Raw genomic sequence first — 20,921 nt, 5'->3', positions numbered from 1 at the left:
ACCATCAGACCCCATCGGTGTGACAGGGTCACTCTGACAGCAAAGCCTGGTTTACTCAGGCCACGTGTGACCCAGGACACGCCCACACCCAGATTCCGAGAGGACCTTTCAAAGACAAAATCTTAGAAGAGAAACCATCGAAACATTTCATCCATTTGGTTTGCAGGATACCAAAACGGAAATGTAATGTATGAGAATAAATAATAAAAATAATCTCAAATAAAAAGGAACCCTCCTACACTGCTGGTGGGAATGTAGTTTGGTGCAGCCGTTGTGGAAAAAACAGCATGGAGATTCCTCAAAAAACTAAAAATACAGTTACCATATGATCCAGCAATCCCACTCCTGGGCATATATCTAGAGAAAACTCTAGCACCACTATTTACAATAGCCAAGTGGAAGCAACCTAAATGTCCACTGACAGATGACTGGATAAAGAAGCTGTGGTATATTTATGCCATAAAAAAGAATGAAGTAAGGCCATTTGCAGCAACATGGATGAACTGAGAGACTGTCATTCTAAGTGAAGTAAGCCAGAAAAGAAAGAAAAATACTATATATCACTTACATGTGGAATCTAAAAAAAATGACACAAACGAATTTATTTACAAAACAGAGACAGATTTAGACACAGAAAACAAACTAGTGGTTACCAGGGGGAAGGGGGGGGCGGAGGTATAAATTGGGAGTTTGGGATTTGCAGGCACACACTACTGTACAGAAAATAGATAAACAGCAAGGTCCTACTGTGCAGCACAGGGGACTACATCCAATACCTCATAACAGCCTACAATGAAGAAGAACATGAAAAGGAGTGTGTATACATGTGGATACGGATGACTGAATCACTGCTGCACAACAGAAATTACACTGTAAACTGACTACTTCAATTAAAAAAGACTCAAATATCCTCTTTTTTGAAAAACATGGTAGTGGCAGTTAGGGAGTGATGATTCTGGACATTTTTATGTCAAAGAATTTAATGAAAGATTTTGTGAACAAAGTTCTGATGTCGTAACAGTAGCCACACCTTTGCTTTCCTACTGTAAACTTTGGAGGCAGGGTAAAACTCCCAGATTGCAAATATCAAGATCCTGAGAAATGCCTTTAACTGATGCCTGTGAAAGCGTAGCAACATTTCACAAAAACAATTCTCTAAAAACAAACAAAATGAGGCGTGACTTCTGAAAATGCTGACAGGTCAGGCTCACCTCGCGCACTCTGGGGTGCACCGGAGAACTCCGAGGCAGGTGGATCCCGTGGTACATGAAGTCCTGGATGCAGTCATTCTCGATGGCCTGGAGTGAAAACCCAGTGTGAGAGCTTGGGGGGCGCCAGCACACGTGGGTGGGGAAGACAGTCTGACCTGTTCACCTTCTGCGTTGTGAGGGAAAGGGCCTGGGTCCTTGCACCAGAGCGCTCCCGCTTTAACCCCACACCTTTAGAACTCCTTCCGCTGTCACATACCAAAGAGCCGCTATCTTATTTGATGAAACATCTAATCCGCGCTAAACAGAGGGCAAGCCTCCCCTGACCCCTGGAGCCAGCTCCAGCCAGTCAGACAGAGCGCGGGGGACGAGCGAGGCGGGGGCCCCCTCTCTGCGCCATCCTGCTAATCTGGAAAACTACATCTGTGCAAGCATCCCTGCAGAGCTAACATTGAGCTACTGCTAAGGCGCGGCCAGGATTCCAAACTGACCGAAACACAGCCTTCCAGGGCTGCCGCAGAGGGGCAGGGCAGAGATGGGACATGGGTGCCAGGACCCAGGAGGTCTGGTCTGTTCGCCTGCACGCTACCCCACACCCAGGACTCCATGGCTTCAGGGAAGGATGTAGGAAACCGTGCTGTCAATATTTACCTCTTCTCCACTATCTATAAAACGATCTCACCCACCTGAAGCTGCCAGTAAATCTCAGCATCACTGCACGTAGAAACCTGAGTCTGACTTGTGGTGACAAGGAGAAACCAACACCACCAGGCAAGTGTCCGGGCCACGGGGCTGACACCGAGAGCCAGCTGCCAGAACCACGCAGCTGACGCCGAGAGCCAGCCGCCAGAACCGCGGGGCTGACACTGAGAGCCAGCCGCCAGAACAAGAGTGCCCTGCAGGGCAATGGCCTGGGTCTCCCAGCATGTCAGTGGCAGAGTTTTTTAAAACAGAAGAGGGAGGAGCACTCTGAGAGATTTAAATGATGTAACAAGCAAGTGCCATTGGGAGAACGGTTAGATTCCGATTCCAAAAAAACTGTAAGAAGACATTTTTGAAACAAAGCTGCGAAATTTATTTTTTAAACTTCCGGCCACTTTTATGAGAAATTCAAATATGTTAACTTTGGTAAGTATGATCCTGGCACTGTACAACCACCCTTCCCAGAGACACGCACTCCAGGACACAGACAGGGGATGCCAAGTCTGGGCCTTGCTCTAAACGCTGGCGGGGCGGCGGGAGGAGAGGGAAGGGAGCGAGCCTGCGAAGCGCAAGCTGCTGGTGCTAATCTGGGGCAGACCTAGTCAGTTAAGGTTTCAACTACAAACGCCCAGTTTTAAACCACTACTGAAGAACAGGGGGATGAACTCCTCTCTGGGAACAAGTTTCATGTAGCAATAAAGCAGTGCAAAGAACTACAGAACAAAGTCCTTGTTTTGCCCTTTCGCCCCAAATCATACATTGTAAACCTATTTCAGCAGTTGTCAATGGGGGATACAAGTGACAGCGCCTTCTCTCTAGGAGCAGAGTCAGTGAAACCCTGGCAAGTCTAACCCAAGCTTCCGCTGGCCAGGAGAGCACAGCGGATGGAAACAGACTCCAAACGTCAGGGGGCTGCCCCTCCTCTGCCTCCCCATCCGCCCGTCCAGGGCCTGTTCCCAAAGAGGAAAGACCCCTTTTGACTCAGAGTACAGACTGTACTCTCAGAAGGAAAGAAAACACATCTGAGAACCTAGGATGAGAAAAACACAAGGGAGTATCAGACAAGGACACTCTCTTTTAATTTTTTTCCAAAAGGGTCTGTGAATCTTTACCTGTGGTCGTGAACTGCACAGTCAGAATGCAGGTGCATACAGTTACTAAAGGTTAGCCGTATTCACACAAACATCTTTAAATTCTCAAACCATGTCGCTAAAGAGGTGGCTTGAGGTTGCCAAGGAGCCCTGTCCAACAGAGACAAGACACAAGCCACAAAAGCAACTTCAAATTCTCTAGTGCCCACGTTAGAAACAGAAAAAAGGGCAAAATTATTTTAATAACATATTTTGTTTGCCCAATATATTCAACACACTATCCTTTCAATGTGTAATCAATACTTTTTTTTTTAATACCCATGAGATATTTCACTTTCCTCTTTTCCACACTGTCTTCCAAGACTGGTGCGTCTCTTATAGTTACAGCCCGTCTCAAACGCCAGGCAGCCACACGTGGCCAGACAGCACAGGGCTGGAGCTGCCCGAGTGACCGGGGCAAAGCTCGGCACCACTCGACTGCACCTGGTGCCGAGTGACGGGGCCCCGGAGGCTGTGTGCAAGCCAGGACGCGACCTGAGACCAGAGGACATGACTGTCACATGGGTTCCGATGTAACCATCGTGACACGTCTTTGTCCCGTGGACTCGCGCCGTGGCCTTCAGTGTGACAGACAAGCACCAGCACAGGTTTCAAATAGCCCTACTGTCGCTATCTAATTAGTAACCAGAACACAATAAAAATGTGTTAACATTTCATAAAATGGAAGGAAATACCTCCAGTGTCTTCCCTGAAGCCTTTTTCCAAGCTCTGAAATAAATTTCTGCAATGTGTACCATTAAAGATCTGTTAAAAAAAAAATCAAACATTTTTATTGCAAGTTCAAAGGATTATACTTTTAAAGTGTATCATTGCAGGCATTCTCCTATCCTAGGGAAGAAGAAACTTAGTTTCAGACTAGTGCTTTGCATAGTAGAGAGTCCTTATCTGCCTGTAGCAGAAAGTTACAAAAAAAGGTTGGAGAAGGACAATTGAAATATCAAACCGTTTTCTTCTTTCTCAGTCAAGACCTCCCCAGAACTTCACTATTTTCTGTAAAACTATGAGAACGCAAGCCCAGAACCAAATTCTTAAGTAACAGATGTTTAAATATAAATAAATTTTCGACTTGGAGTCACTTTGGACTTTCCAGACTGATTCCCTCAGGCGCAGGGAGCCCTGAGATACCAGGACCGACTTCAGACCCATAGTTAGGAAGCCGGCTGCTTCAACCCAAATACTCTCCAAGTGAGGGCAGGGGAAAGCACCCCAGTAAACTGACCGGCCCAGGATCAGACCCCAGCTCAGCACTCAGAGCTGCGCGACGGGGACCCAAGTCTGAGGCCCACCCGCCTGAGGCGTCTGAGGCTTCAGTTCTAGTGTGTCGACTTGCGGGGAGGGTGGCGCTCAGTGGTGGGACGTGTGCTCAGCGTGCACGAGGTCCGGGTCCACCCCCAGTGCCCGGTTAACATGGTGATCGCCACGCCACCTCAATCGGGTGACAGCTGTTTCCTCGGGGGCAGCCAATCCAGTGGGGCAATCAACAAGTTAAAAAAAATATATATATATATACACACACACACACACACACATATAAATAAAAATAAAATGTCAGCTCCTCAGCTCCAGAGCAGATTAAGTACCTACCCCAAACCCCGCAAACAGCTCCGCCCACTGAAGGGGCCCCAGAGGCTGGGAGCTCGGGCGAAGGCCTGCATCCTACACCCCCATCCCAGGGCTCTTCCACCAACCACAGCTCAGCCCACAGGAAGGGAGGAAGACGGGGCACCTACGCAGAAGTGCTGGCCACACGGGCTTTCCTGTGACTGGGGCTGATAGTCAACCAGGACATAAAGGACTACCACAAAGTAAGCCTTAATTTCAGTATCACTGCTGAAAGAGAACAGTTTCCTGCAGCAAGAAAAAACACTCAGAGGCACAACAGCACACAGTGAATCATATAATTTAAGAGACAGTTTCTAAAGCTTCTTATACATTGGCATAACTAAGAAGTCATGTCAAATAGAAATTTTCAAAACCAGGCTAAGACAGCACAAAATATTAATTACCTTTAATACTTACTTTTGTAATCCCTGTAACTGGTTTTTAATGGTCCCATGGATCATTTTAATAAAGTTTATATTCCAATTGAAGAGAGAGCTAAGAAATCTTCTTCCCTATTAAAAAAAAAAGGATATAATGTTAAAATTGCAACCAAATAACAAGCTCCCAGTAACAAAATCACAAACAATTGTCTGCCTGCTTACTAACACTGACGCTTGCTACTCCTCCCGGTAGGGAAGCCCCCGTAACTGTAACTGAGACGCCCTGGGGACAAGCTTCGGTGGGACAGCAGTGGGAGTCCTGGAGGGACCGAGCTGGGCCCCAGGCGGCAGGGGGGCCCCTGTAGAGGGTGTAGCAGCTCCTACCACGGAGCTCCCTCCAGTTCGACCACAGGATTTCACAGACATTTACACGCTGCCCAGAAGGCAAGCCAAGTGGCCCCAAAACACTTCATTCTGGCTCTGTCACGAATGTCTACATGACCTAGGATCAAAGAATGCTTGAAATCTAGCATTGTGGGGTGGGAATGGAACTGAACATCAGTTCATTTCATCTTTTACAAAAGAGAAAATTGAGGACTTGTAAAGTAATAAGCCAAGTATTTGCCAAGGTAGAATTTTCAAATGCATGCAGTCTCCATGTACTACATGCAGTTATTAAGTGTCACGCATGCATCATGTGACACTGGTCGACATGCACACTGCGGGACTGCGAGACCACACACAGTAGCGTAGACACCAAGAATACCACAGTTACTCCCTATTGGAGCGCAAGATACATCAAGCGTGACTTTTCCCTGCCAGCAGCACGGCCACCTCTTCTCTGCTTCCTGGCACATGACCACATCTGGAATCCCACAGACGTAACACACTTTGATACCAATGGCACGGTGACCAAGCTGGCAACACACAAGTTCTTAAAAAAATATTTACTGGAAGTAACTTGCCAGTAGAGTGTAGAAGATATATTTTTTTTTACCCAGAATGACTGGAAACTGATCTGACCAAATTAATGACTGACCAAGAAACTAATTCAAAAGAGCACATGAACTAAAGAGAGAGCTGTAGCATGTGTGTATCTGTCTCTGTCACACACATGCACACGTGTGTGTCTCTGGCGTACATGTGCACACACATGTATCTGTCTCTGTCACACACGTGCACACATGTATCTGTCTCTGGCGTACACATGCACACACACGTATCTGTCTCTGGTATACATGTGCATGCACGTGTGTATCTGTCTCTGTCTCTTTATAGTCCAGCTGAAATTGGACATGTGTACACACGTTATATGAGTGGTTCATCAACTGCTGTGCAGAAGTCAACAAACAGAAATAAAGCTTATCTGTCCGAACCCACTCTGAATTTCTTTACTCTCCCAACATTTCACAACCATCCTGGAGAGAAGAGGCTCAGGACACAGGCCACGCATACCACATCCTTCCAACAAGGATGATGTTGCCCTTCCTGCCCAGTGGACATCACTCCTGAGCCGCTCGGGGCCCTGCAACAAGGCAACTGCGTCCCTGTTTTACAGAAGGAAACACTGAGGTTGAAAAAGTCTGATCATGGCCACCACCTATTCAGTGGACGAACAGAGATGTGAACACAGCCTTTCAGACCCCGAGAGCCGAGGTCTCGGCCAGCGTCAGTGACCACATCCAGCCCTTCAGCCATGCCAGCGGGAGGCAGAGCCTGGGGAGCCTGCAAACCGGGTCATATCCTATCTCTCCTGCTGACCAGCCGTCAGACCTTTCACCACCTCCATTGCGGGCCTCCTCCTCCACCTTTGGGAAGTCTTGCCCCACCTCCTTCACAAAGGGGTGATGACTGCCTCCTTCTGTCTTAACCCCCACCTGCTAGGCCACAAGAACCCAGAAAGCAAGCTGTTTTCTACAATAAAAGGTGTTCCCATGAGGGAACAGTCAGTCTTCAATAAACGGCCCAGGAAACCCCAAGACAGCAGATCAGCGCTGTGCAGAGGAACGGGAAGCTCCCCGTGACTTCTGATTCTCCAGCAGCCATATTAACACAAGGAAAAAGCTTAATTACATGGTTCCAATAATACATCCATGTAATCCAATATAACCAAGATACTGTCTCTTAAATATGCAATAAATATGTAGAGTTATTAATGGGATACATCACCTTCTTTTTCCATATTACATTTCAAATCCATGTGTATCTTACATTGAAGGCCACAACTGGACCGGCCATACTGCACATGCTCAGTAGCCATGTGTGGGAGTGACCACCAGACTGGACACTGGAGCAGTGGCTGAAAGCCTCCTTTTGGATTTACTGGACAGGCGGAAGAAAGGCTACTGTGTGATGATGGTTTTGAGTATATGCCTGTCAACCTGGAATCAGGGCAGAGGATCAGATCTGACCCATGGGGAAGAGCTTTCTCAACCTTTTTTTTAATCATTCTTAATTCAAAATACAATCATGGTTCCCCTAGGATTCACACAGCCACCTGTGACCATCCGATTTAATGATGAAATAAGCAAGGACTCGTAAAATCCTTGCCTAATATTGCCACGCAGCAAGAGCAATGTGCAGCACACACAGTAGCTCCTGACAGTTAAGCTGGTTTTTTACTAAAACACTGAGTGTGACGCAAACACCAAACACACGAACTAGGACGAGCTTCCATTAAAGACAAGCGCACAAGAACGGCAAAAAAGAAAAGCCATTTACCTCTTCTTTCTTGATGTAATTAACATTTATGAAGCACTCAAGCAGCATATCTTTAATTTCTCTACTTTCCTCCAAATCATAATCAAAGCAATACAAAGCTTGATGAATACGCCAAAGCCGACATATGTCTGCACCCTGGGACAACGTGAAAAGGAAAATGTTAGAGTATTTTAAAAAATGGAAAGGTCACATTTCAAATTAACTATGAGAGTATTTTATATCATAAATAATTACAACTCTAGATTACTCATCCAAAGGAAGAAATAATGACAAGAGAAAACAGATTTTAAAATCTGCAGATGTTACTAAAATTTGCAAATGGAACTCTAGAGAATATTTTTTTTTTTAAAACACAGGTAAAAGCAGGCAGAGTTGTTGCTAGCCAGTGCTGTTCAGCAGTTTTGTGGGACCACAAGGACGTGGGCCTGTGCTGACCGGTGCAGAGCCGTCAGCTACGTTGGGCTATGGGCAATCACAACAGGTCCAATGCCACCAGGGAAGCAAATCTATAATTTCTTGACTTGAAATTTAAATGGCCCCATGTGACTAGTGGCTGCTGTATTAAATAGCACAGGTGTAGAACATTAGGAAGACATTAAATAAAGTCTTGATGTAAAAGCTAAACAAACATGGTGGGGGAAATGGACTTTTAAAAGGCAAACTAACTATAGCGTAAGTATAAGTTCTGACACAAACAAGGGTTTTTCAGTCACTCCATGGCCAGCAGGGAAAGGCTGGCAGCCAGATGACTCAGCCAAAAAGGTTCTTTTCTGCCATAAAACTGACTGCTCCCTGGAGGCCCAGGTGAGATGGACTGCCCCACGGTGGAAAGGACATGGCCGGTGTGAACTTTAGAGAAAGCTGCTGGCAACTTGAGCAAGAGCTCCCAGTTCAAACTCACAAGCTTCATTTCTAGGATCTATGACGAGGAAGTAAAGATGTAAGGGGTGGGCGTCAAAGGGGGTTCCCTACAGATCCCCAGGTCACACGGTCATCCTGGGTGTGGCCAATTTTTATCTTCCTCACTTTCCCTTTTCCTCATTTGTCCCGTTTTCAAAGATGAATATAAGTATCTGTTGTCTTGACCAGGGGAAAAAACTAGACTTTTTCTGGGTTTCTGGACTGCATACCAAAGATTACAGGATGAGAAGGTATAGCTTCCCCTCATGCATGCTCTCCACTGGCCCTGGGGGGGCAGTCTGAAGCCCAGCCCTCGGGCCTGCAGGCTCTCCCTGACCATCCGTGCCACCCACTCCCGTTGTAGGACCACAGAGCACAGCCGCCCACCTCAGTCCCTCACCCCTTCCTCCCCCTACAAAGGCCCCACTTTTGCCGAAAGGCAGTGTGTCCTCTGAAAACTCCACTAGCCAGCAGACCAGTGTGGCAGGTGACATGGCTGCTGGATGCCAGCTGGGAATTTCTGAGAAGATCTGGCCTGGCTGCTCCCCTGCCTGAAACTCACACAAAAGGTGGAGGTGGATAGCCACCCTGCAACTGCAAAGTGACCAGAGGGAGGACAGGACACACACCGAGGAAGACAGGGGAGAGAGTCTGCACACGGAGCTGCCGCCCACCTCGATGGCCTGTCTCTGACTGCCCCTGACCGGGAGCCCTGGGCCCAGCCTCTCACAAGCAAGCATAGCTCTCAGCCGGTGTAAACACGGGCACTTTTCCAGCACAACGCAGCACACGTCTTAGGAAGGGCACACACCGTCTTCGTCTCAAGGCTCCTCCGCAGCAGCATGACGAAGGCGGTCTTCCCCATGTCCTCCTTGGCGGGCAGGCCTCTCTCCCACCACACCACACACAGGTCCTGGATGGCGCCCTGCAGCGCCCGCTCAGATCCAGGTAATGCATACAGAATGCCTAAAACAGAGCAGTCGTTGCTCAGCGAGCAACATAACAGTACCAGTCCAGATTCAGCAGTGCAGAGTACCAGTATTTACAAAGGTTTGCTGAACAAATTTAGTTTATGCTTAACTTGCTGAAGATGTACACACATTATTTATGGAACATACAATGGTGTTCATTAAACAACTGCTTTGCTACTGGTACCCGATAGAAGAGAGAATTTTAGAGCTGGAAGACTCAGAGAGGTCATGTTGCCAAAACTCCTAATTTAAGAGAGGTAGACATTGAGGCTCCCCAAACCTAAGTGCAGAGACACCCACAGCTGCACTTAACACCGGAGCCAGGTCAGGCCTAGTGACCAGTAATCCATGAGAACCGTCCCTCAATTTGTTGGCCTCAAATTCTGGCTCGTTGGTGAAAAACAGTAAAAGCAACTATTATAACAAATACAAAAACCAGTGCTTTTATTAACAGAAGAGCTCAAGAACTAAATTAAAATACTGATAATACTAACAGTGTGCTCATAACCATAGTCCAGATACCTGAACGCCACTGCACTGACAAACTCCTGAATAATGGCAGGTTGGGAGCTCAGCGTGAGCACCGGTCACTCTGTAAAGCCTGCCAGAGACTGAGGGTAAACTGACAGCAGTCACAAGCATCTGGGAGCTGCTTTTATACTTAATAAGACACTATTTCAACGCAGGAGTTCTGAATAAAACAGCACACTAAGCCGGTGTGTAAATCCAAGTGACACTGAGGGTGAAAGTTTGATTAGAGAATCTGTCACATGGAACTAATTATATTCACACAGCAGGGGGTGAGGGCACGTGGGAGACTTTTCTTAAAAACCACTACCTAAAACTACTTCTGCATCTTTTATTTCTATAATTTTATATAAATACTATATAATCAGACCTTCTCTAAGTCAGACTAGTGCTCCTCTTAAATTAGTAACCACAGTTCTACAGTTCAGTAAAAAGTATCGCGATATCAATTTTAGTAAAGAAAAACTCCCCCAAGAGTCAACAACTGTTCCTCAGCTCATGTTCCTAAATATCTAAAGAGAAAAATTAAAGGTCACAAACGCTTGGTCAAATTGAAACTATGACAGAGACCACCAGCCAAGAAGTTTATAATCAGGCTGCTTTCCCTTCATAAGCTCTCATCACTGGTCCTGCAGGTTGAATAAGACATTCCCAAAAAACCCATGAGCAGCAGTCAGTTGCTCAGCGATGCACATTTTCACCCCTGAAACATTTACATGTGGCTTAACTTCAGCAATTCTCCAGGACGGCCCTGACAGAAGGCGCCTCTGCTCGTCTTAGCTGAACAGAGCCTGGCTCCCTTTCACCGCATGTCGCACAGAGGTGCTGCCTTCTGGGTCGACCTACCATTTAGCATCACAGCGCACTCCAGCAAGGCTTCGAAATTCTCACTTTCGTTTATTACAGACACAGAAGCAAGAATCACAGATGTCACTGCGTGAATTATTTCCATGGTTTTTTTCTACAAATGAAAAAAATCAAAGCACAAGTGGATTAAAATCAACTTATAATGTAATTTTTAAATGTAAAAGTTACTAAATTTATAAAAACCAAGCCACACTTGACACTGACTTTATTCTAAGAAGTGAATTAAACTTCAGAACAAGTCGGTTCGGGGAAGAACAGCATCCCTGAATACTAGGTTAGCAGCAGTAGGGCGGGAAGAGGGTACAACTCCCTCAGCAGACTCCTAACTTCACATTTTCCCTTCACTTGAAATTCAGTTTTACACAATAAACAATTATTTGTAACAGAGAAAAGGGAGACTTTCTGAAAGACCAGCACTACCGTTTTTGAGCCATGCTCTGTTTCCATGCTGTCTTCCCCAGGGGGGGCCACCACGTGCCACGCGTCCACCGGGCTTTCTAACAACACGTCTGTTAGTAAACTCCTGAGCCTTTGCCACAGCTCTTCTTTCTGCTTCCTTGATAATTCATCTAGTAATTCATTTAGGTTGAAAGGGTCAGAAGCATCCTTCTGTAAAACAAGTAACAATTGTTACATTTCAAATACAAGAAAATAGTTCTATCCTTTTTATAACGGCATCAAAAGAAAAGTTTATGTGCTAACTTAGTTACAAGTTCAAGAGCTTGGCTGCAGTTTTCAAAACCAATTCCTAGAAGAGAAAGTGCAGGGCTTATCGGACAGAAAGCAGACTGCTCCTCCACCTCTTCAGTCCTGGTGTAGGAATCTCACTCTCTTAGCAAAACTCCCTAAGATCCAGCAGTCCCCCATCTCCAGGCCTGCAGTCGGGCTCCAAGAGCGGGTCAGGGCAGCAGCAGCAGCAGGGGCAGCAGGGGCAGCAGCGGCAGGAATAATCGCGCGGCCCCGCCGACTGCGCGCTATGCTCTGGGTCTCCAGCCTGCCCTGGGCCCTGACTTCATCCTGGAACCCAGTATGGGGCAACCTGAGCACCAAGACAGCAACAGGAAGGGATTAACCCTGTGAACAAAATAAGAATCCGTAAGGCCATACTGATAATTAACACATAATCACCAGTAACTCACTAACAGCCCTGGCATGCTAGGGACAGCAGCAGTGTGGGACTGGAGAGCCGCCCTTCTGCGGCTGCTACACCAGCAACTGAGTCAGCAAGAGTGTCAGTGGATCCTGAGCCCGGTGGGCAGAAGGCTGATGAGGAACAGGGCCGGTACCTCATCTCTACTTATTTCCCCACAGATTACTTGCTAATTGTGAAGGTGGAAACACAGCTTCACAGTGGAGAAATCTGTTGACGCCCACACTAGTAGACTGACCAACACAAATGCACCAACAAGGGGACACACGCCTAACCAAGGAGGTCGTGACACCGCTCATGAACACAGCTGTGTTTTGGAGGCAAAACACAGAAAAGAACATGATCAGATCAGCAAACAGGGGCAGGGGGTGGACAGGCCACAGATGGCTGCCCGCTGCCTGCACCCAGGACTGTCCACCACGGAAAGTGAGGCTGATAAACTCCCTGGAGTAAAGAAACCAGCAAGTCATGACAGCTGGGCACAGACGGTGATCTCAGACTGGAACACACACGCAGGGGCAGTGCCCAACTTTGAGGGTATTCTTGTGACTCTACAGGAGAGTGTCTATGTTCTAGGCAAACACAGGGAAATACTGAGGGTGATGAGACACTGCCTGCAACCGACCCTCCAATGACGCAGAAAGAACACAAGCGCTAAGGAGGCTGGGGGTGGGGCAGGTGGCGGGGCCTGGCGGGCGCCGCACTAGGCAAGGGGGCACAGCCCCGCAGGGCCCTCAGGGCCACCTCTCTGCCCTCCTCCCACCACCCTGTCTCTCCCACGCCCGCGCCCTCCTCAGGTCTGTGTGTCCCTCCCTTCTATCCAGAATTCTCTCCCCCAGTCTCCACAACCTCCACGCAGCCCATTAGAATCTCTGACCTAACCACCCACCCCCCTTCAGCCAGCTCAACTAGCTGCACACCTCCTGCCACCCCTGCATGCCCTGTACCCTGGCCTGCGGAGCAGACAGAGCGTGGAACACGGACGGCACGTGGGGTATCAGCTGATGGCGAATCCCCGCAGTCCTGAGCCTCCACTCCGGGGTGGGGGGCACCCCACACAGTCAGTTCTGCTCTACAACACTTGTTTTGAAATTCAAACTCGTCCTGTCGCAGTCGATATGTTAGGGAACAATCTGAGCAAGAAGCAAGTTTCTGGTTTGGCTGTGTGGGGCTTCAGCCCCGGGGAATTCAGGGCACATTGCACACCTGCAGCCCCTGGGACCCCACATGTGCTGTGGGCCCCACCATGCACCTCAGGCCGCCGCCCCCACCACGCCCTGGGCAGCGGCCTGGCCACGCTCTGTCCTCCCTCACACAGGGCTGCGGCCACCGCTGGGGGCGCGGGCGCCCACTTCCACCCACAAACCCCAGACATTTTTCAAGGCAACCTGTCATATTTACTATGGTATCTATGTACTTCTCGCTGCTTTAACGTGTATAAAACTGCTATTTTATTTGGTCCCTAACTTTCTTCAAATGTGTCCCTGGTGAAGTTTTTACTGTCGTGCCCCGACCCCGTCTCCCCACAGTCCCTCTGCTCTTCAGTGCCCATCTTGCAGAGCACACTGACTTACCGGAATGCAGAAGCGGAGACAAAGCAGAACCGACTGCCTTTGGGGAGGTCCACCTAATAGGCTTCAAACTGGCTTCAAGTACGTCTTTGCTTTAGTTCTCACCAGGCTGACTGTGAAACTGCCATCATTCAGCTATTCTGCCTGCAGAATGACATCTCGTCTCCAGCTCCACGGAACAGCCTGGTGCAACCTGACGCACAATCCCACGTGTTTCCACCTTGATGTTTAACTAAGAGCTTACATGGTGACCGAGGGACTAGGCTGAGTTATTAAGTGTTCATAAAACTTGTTGCTCATAAACTAAAACCAATGCCTCGTCAGTACAGGGACCAAGTCAGCACCCTAGCTACCAAGACGTCCCCTGCCGAGCAGCAGCGCCAGGCTCTCCAGCAGGTGACGGGGTCGCTGGAGTGAACACACCACGTCAGCCCATGAGACCGTGCTGCCCAAATGTTGCTACTTTTACTTTTCGATTTTATTTTTTCCCAGTTTTTTTTTATTGTGGTGAAATATACACAGCACAAAATTTACCACCTTAAGCATTTTTAAGTTCAGTGGTGTTAAGAGCGTTCACACTGTTGTGCAACCATCACCACCAACCGTCTCCAGACCTCTTTTCAGCTTGCAAAACTGAAACCATGTGCCCATTAAGCAGTAATTCCCTGTGCTTAATTTTAAATTGATACTAACTTAGCTCATATCATCATTTCGCTTGTGGCTTTAGTTAGTACTACGGAACATAGTTGGCAACAGCCATCTTTTAGACTGTAAAGCTTCTATACAAATCCTCTACACCCTACCCTAAAGCAGACACTCACGTAACATCCAAGACACCTCTGTGGTGACATGCTGCTGGTGAGACTGCTGGTTATGTTTAAGTTTATCATACTATAAGCTCACTTCTCTCTTATAAAGAAAAATAAAAGTTGCAGCAACAAGTTTATGAGATTCTTCTCTAGTTCTTCGCTGTCACTAATATGAATTTCACTGTGTGACCAGAACAAGTGAGGCAGGTGGGATCAAGGTCAGGAATGTTTCAGTTGGTGCCTTGAATGTTGGGCCCCGGAGTCCTGTCCAGGCCCCCCTTCTCTCGCTACACCATACATTCACCATGCATTCTCATGACCTCAGCTTCCAACTGGAGCCGAGGTACCCGTGGCCCTGGGCCTCAGGCCAACCGCATGACCCCTGGCAGACACTCAGCCCGTCCCAAACTGAGCCCATCTTCTCCCTCCAACCCTTCCTCTTCCCACTTCACCATCTTGCTGAACAGCACTTGGAGTCAGACACCAGGGATCCTCCCTGGCCCACGTGCAATCCTTCAACCCGAGAGCCCACACAGGCCAACCCTCTCACCTCCACATCCTAGTCACCCTCTGTCCTGAAGGACACGGCCTCTACTCCTCATATGCAGCGAAAGCAGAGCTCACTTCTCCGTCTTCGTCTCTCGCCCCACTAGCTTCCTCTCCCTCTTTTATCCTCTTAGCACAGGACACTGCGTAAAGCCCCTGTTCCTCTAGGGGTAAAGTCTCGGCCCCCAGGCCCCCCCCCCCACCTTCTCCTCAGTTTGCGTTTCTACACTCTGGCCTGCAAACTTCTTACAGTTCACGCACAAAGCGCCTCTCCAGCAGGCTTCAGCGCTAACCCCTCCAGCGGGAGCGGTCCTTCTCCAGGTCCATTTTGACTGGCTAATTTCTGTTTACCTTTTAGATCTGAGCTTCCACAGCCTTTCCACTGAATGGGGGAAATTCCACGTCTGAGTCTGGGTGCCCCCACATCCCTGCCCAGCTTAGCCCCAACTCTGCTGTGTTTACACACCTAGACTCACCACAACACTGCAAACTACCTGAGGACAAAAAGGGCCTTCCACACTATTTCTCCAACAAGCCACACACGGAGCGAGACCATAAGTATGCGCTGAGTAACTGGAAGCACACTGCCCTGTGCCTCTCAGCTCCCTTGCAAACCCCTCTTAAAAGAAAGCAGGAAATACCATTTCTGAGTAGCTGCCCATCGACAGGTCTATTTTAGTTGTTTTATTTTTTCAAATAAACCTTGTTCCCTAAGGATTCACTAAGATGACTGTATTTCATTTGTAGACATAATGATTTTAGACCAATGTTTCACATTAACAGTCAAAATCACAATAAAGCTAAACATAAAACTTACATCAAGTTGAATGAACTGCAAAAATTCTCCAACCAGCTCCTTAGACACGATTTGTACAAATGTCTCACGTTTTTCCATGGCAGATCAAACTGGCTGTCATCAAACTGGCATTTACTCTGCAACCCTGGGAAAAAAACACAATCATGAGACTTAACATTTGCAAGTACACCTTTCCTGACAAGATGTAATTTGGTACTGACATCCACAACTGCAGGAAAACCCCCTGCCCCTGTGGTGGGCAGTTAGTAACAATATTCTGACATGAACAAGTATGACGTCTAAAAAAGTGACTTGTCTTCTTCACTGAGGAGAGCATCAACACAACAGGTTACCGTCAGCTGTTAACGAAGGACCGACCACGGAAAGACAGACCCGGAAGGTCTGGGAGGCTCACCTTCCCTCCCTCTTCAGTGCCTTTGCAAGATGCTCAACAGAGAGCAGACTGAGCGCAGCTGCTACAGCCCGAGGTCTCTCCCTCCCCAAAGCAAATCCCCATCACAGCCACCTTGTTTTGCAGGGCCGCCCTGGGGTCACCAGGGAGCTTGTTAGTGTGTGCAGAGGTGCACCGAGCACAGTGTACTCCCCCATTCTGTGGGGACAGAGCTCAGGGACTGTGCACAACTTCCTCCCCTGTCTGTTCCCACAATAAATCCTGTTTTCCATTCACAACACCGAATGTGAGCAGTCCCCTGTTTGAAAGGCATTAACCCAAAGACAAAGTAACAGCAAAATGATAGAACATAGCTTGTAATAACCTATAATAAAAACGAATATGAAAAAGAATATATATGTATGTATGACACTAACACAATACTGTAGATCAACTATACTTCTACTAAAAAATAAATAAGTGAAAACGTCCTGCAGTTACAAGTAGAGCAACATGGAAAGTTACTGGTACCAAAGGCAGTAATTACGGGGAAAGAGTCCTCTTATATACCGAACCCCAAGATCTTAGCATTTAAATTAAACCAACAACAGAAAATTACTTCCCCACACAAGCACCACTGAAGTGTGGGCATCTCTTCCCTCAACTCAGATGGCTGAGCTATGAGCTGAACTTCCAACTGACCAAGCAGGTGGGAGGGCAGCCAGCAACAAGCCTGCAGAGTAACAATGGCTCGTACCAACCCACGAGTTTATGGAAACCACACTCCAAAAAGGTGCCATCGACTACATGCAACTGGACACCTTAAACTGTGGACGCCCCCGCTTTCTGTAATCCTGGTTGCTCTTCTGGCTTGCTCCATTTCCAGGTGTAATTCTTGGCATGCTGGTTCTAACTACAGTAATCCACTCCCACTAGACTGCCAAATTTACTGCCATTCTCCCCATTTCTCTGACACTAGTGATCACGGTTCCTTAAGGGTTACTGGTTTTTCCACTTACACTCAGTCTCTCTCAAAGTGGCCCCGTTATGTTTCCTGCGCCGTGTGGTCAAGACTTGCCCTCCTGCCAGACAAACGCTGCCTTCTAGGCGAGGGTCATCTCAACGTGCAGTAGCCAGCCCCACGGTCCCGTGGGCCCCACACAGGAGGTCCGGCGCTGAAATAAGATGGGCGTTAAAAAGAGATCCCTGTTATCTTGTCACCATGAAAACCCCACTCACCTGGAGCCAACCTTTCACCTGAGAACCAGGAGAGATACTTGGGGGCGGGTTCCCCGGGCACGAGGGCTCAGGGAACGGGTCTCTGAGGTCAGTCTCCGGTCAGGGGCTGGGAGTCCTCACCGAGATCAGTTCCCAGCCCAAGGCTGGGGGATCCCCTCCAAGGCAGGTCAGCCCGATTCAAAGCCGTGGGGTCCCGTCCGGGGTCAGTCCCAGGTCCAGGGCTCAGGGGTCCCCGCCGGGGTCAGTCCCCGGTCCAGGGCTCAGGAGTCCTCTGAATCAGCCCCAGAGGAAAGGCGCGGAGCTTGGCGCGCTCCTGGCCGCGGTGCCCGCCTCCCCCGTCGCCTCAGAGCCGCCAGCCGGGCCGTGGGTTCGGATCGCGGCCCAGGATCGCGGCCCAGGTGGAGGCTGCGGTGCTGGGGGCCCCACCCGCCCGACCCCGCCGTTTCCCGGCCCCCCGCCCCGAGCCCTTCGCTGGCCGGCACCGCGGAGCTTACCCCGTCCCCGGGACCCGCCGTTTCCCGCGCTCTGACCAGATTCAAACCCGCCCGCCCGCGCCCTCGACGCGCTCCGCCCGCCCGCGCGTCACCACGCGCCGCTCTCGCGAGATCCGGGAGCGCACCCTCACCGCCCCGCCCGCGCCCGGGCCCCGCCCACACGCCCGGGTCCCGCCCACACGCCCGGGCCCCGCCCCCGAGGCCGCCGCGCCCCGCCCCTCCCATTCTCGGACCTGCCTCTTTCACTCCCGCTGGGGTCCTGACATTTTTCAGACTGACATCAAAATTTGTCTTATCACTGGTTTAAACGACTGAAATGGATGCAATCTTTGACATAACTGTAAAGATTGACTCTTAAAATAAAACTGTGACATCACTCTTTATATATATCCCTGACGTCTGAGTAGCACCCGGACCCGGGTGTCCTGAGCCCGAGTCTCCATCCGTGTCTCCCACGTGACTCTCTCCTCATCTAACAGGTCACGTTTCCAGCAAAAATAATAATAACAATGCATATATACACACATACAGACACAGCGCTCTAGATTTTAAAACTTACCTTTATTACGGATACAAATACATCAAAACCATACAAATTAATGATGAATTTTGATAAGTACCTATTAATCACAAAACTAAAATTTTGTTGAAACACCTCTTAATGCTATGGTTCAGACTATGTTTTCAATCAACTCATGTTTCTAAGAATAAATATTCTATTCTGATTGTTTATGTTTGTAGACGTAAATACTGAGAAAGCTTTTTCACATAAAAAAGGGAAGAGAAATGAAAAAATTAATAGCAACATACTCAATTCCTTGAACATATTTTAGTTAAATGCCAAAAATAACATACTGATCTATCATTAGCTTCTTTTAATTTAATCTGTATCAGCTAATAACTTGATTGGCCTTTCTTTCAATTTTTGTTGAAAGCAAAAACTTGGAAACCACCTGAATTTCAAAAAGATCTTTTATTCAGTCACTTGCAATCATTTTTCAGTTTCCAAAAAAACCTTTACCCAGGTACATTGAATTACCATTAATTACAGCAGTTACTTTTTTATTTCAAAGCACTTTTGTCAATACAACTTTTTATAAAAAAGCTTTTATTGCTTGGTTTTTACACGTTTTCCCCACACCTTGGAGAGCTGAAGATTTGACTCAGTTTATGGAAAGTGTCATCTAAACAGTGCAATTAGCATGTCCAGGCTCTCTATCAAGCCAAAACCGAATGAGCTGTGTTGGAAAGCCTGGGGCTGCATAAACTACTGAGGAGCAAAGACTGCAACCCTAGACCTCGCCCCCCAGGGGGCTGCTGGGGCCATCAGGGTGAAGGAGCAAAGGCCCCCCCCCCAGCTCAGCCCAGCCCTGGCCTCCAGCTGGAGTCAGGACCTGGGCGCAGACCGTCCTCAGTGGCCAGCAGGAGCCCACTCAGCGGTGTCCGAGGCTTTGGGCTTTGCTGGTGAGGGCCAAGGGGGGCTCCTGGTGCAAAGCAGAGTGGCTGCTGTGCTCCTGCCCCATTCAAACCCACCACCACACCAAGCCCACACCTGCACCTTGTGTCCAAGCCCCGGCCCCCACGAGGCCCTGTTCCTCCTCCCCTCCTTCCGTGGTGCCAGGTTCTCAGTCCCTCACCAGTCCCTCATGACCTCCGAGCCCAGCAGCTGGCCTCTCTCATCCAAACTGCCCAGAGTGGATCCCATTTTTCAGACCGACCCAAACAAAAGAGGGCGCAGGGGAGGCCCAGGGTGGTGGCCCCATCCCAGCACCTTGCCTCCCATGGAAAATGATTTGAGCTGCGTGTGCAGCTGTTGTCTCCCCACCCCGCCAGGACAGGTCAAAGTGAACAGTGAAATGAATTTAACCACATGCCTCATTAAACCCATTAGGTCAAAAATATCTTCGTTTCAACCACAAAAAAGTGCCGCCTCTTGGGCATGGGGTACTGGTCTAACAGGAAGGTTGTAGCAGGGAGGCCAGAGGGGCTCAGGGGGTCTGCACAGGCACCACCCATGTCATGATGGGCACCGACCCCTCCACCCCTCCCCCTTTCAGCACAGCACCCCTCCCCTGCAGACTCTGAATGCCACGCCCCCAGGCCTGACCCCTCCTTTCAGTTTGGACTCTGCCTTGAGCCTGTCACCCTGTCCTGGGCATCCACACCCCTTGGATCCACTGGCATCCATGCACACACTTCTCAGCCACTGTGGGCAGAGCCCAGCCCAGGGCCCCGGGTCACCACCGCCAGCTCCTGCCTCACGGGACACACCCTGGGGGGCAGGCTCACAGCTAGTGAGGAGGCACAGGCAGAAACATTTCCTTCTTTTTGTGGTTTTGTACCATATTGTCTCTAACAGTAAACGTCTGAACTTGGGAAATGGAGGTGTATGTCAACAATCAGAGAAAAAGCAGGAGTAACCGGAAATTTAAGAGCCACCCTTGCCCCACCCTGGGAATGGGCCCCAGCATGAGGGTGGTTCCAGGGCCCCTCACTGACACCAAAGTCCGCTGGGCTTGGTACAAGCAGGGACCCTGGTGACAGTCACTCGAGGAGTGAAAGGCGGCAACAGACACCCCGGGTAGCCAGCTCCCAGAAGGTGACAAAGGGGCCCCTGCCTGCCTCGTGTGAGTCACTCACGCTTGGCTAAACCTGCCAGCAGTTTCTATCACAGACGCGCCCGCATCTTCAGTGGATCAGGGCCCTCGCGTGGCTCTCCGCCTGTGGGGAAGCAAGGCTTGCCTCTCACGGTCTGCTCTGGGAATAGAAACGTTAAGCACCTGTCGTATACTGCTTGGGGGTTAGTCTTGTCTCGTCCAAGAAACCCTGTTTATCTTGTTAAATCATTTTGTATCATATACTCTGTCTATCCCATTTCTGTTGGATATTTTCCTG

At 48.9% G+C, this 20,921-nt stretch overlaps 1 protein-coding gene across 3 annotated transcripts in view; it reads right to left on the bottom strand.

Annotated features, from left to right (window-relative positions):
- NCAPG2 (non-SMC condensin II complex subunit G2) overlaps positions 1-18,112 on the bottom strand; it is a 48,778-nt gene extending 30,666 nt beyond the window's left edge. Inside the window, exons 1-10 of one of the 3 annotated variants that reach the window (XM_072964041.1) lie at positions 18,027-18,112; positions 17,313-17,468; positions 15,924-16,047; positions 11,451-11,639; positions 11,010-11,124; positions 9,476-9,630; positions 7,765-7,899; positions 5,081-5,175; positions 3,736-3,805; positions 1,212-1,298 (exon numbers count right to left, since the gene is read on the bottom strand). In XM_072964041.1, coding sequence (XP_072820142.1) covers positions 1,212-1,298; positions 3,736-3,805; positions 5,081-5,175; positions 7,765-7,899; positions 9,476-9,630; positions 11,010-11,124; positions 11,451-11,639; positions 15,924-16,001 — 924 coding nt within the window. In that variant the 5' untranslated portion in view covers positions 16,002-16,047; positions 17,313-17,468; positions 18,027-18,112. Of the gene's footprint in view, positions 1-1,211; positions 1,299-3,735; positions 3,806-5,080; positions 5,176-7,764; positions 7,900-9,475; positions 9,631-11,009; positions 11,125-11,450; positions 11,640-15,923; positions 16,048-17,312; positions 17,469-17,652; positions 17,916-18,026 lie in introns of those variants that run through there. The other 2 variants (XM_072964042.1, XM_072964043.1) reach the window with 2 other exon arrangements.
- Between the last annotated feature and the right edge of the window lie 2,809 nt (positions 18,113-20,921).

This window comes from Vicugna pacos, chromosome 7 (genome assembly GCF_048564905.1).
Source record: "Vicugna pacos chromosome 7, VicPac4, whole genome shotgun sequence".
Classification (NCBI taxonomy): Eukaryota; Metazoa; Chordata; class Mammalia; order Artiodactyla; family Camelidae; genus Vicugna; species Vicugna pacos.
This window is presented reverse-complemented; position numbering and strand designations above follow the sequence as displayed.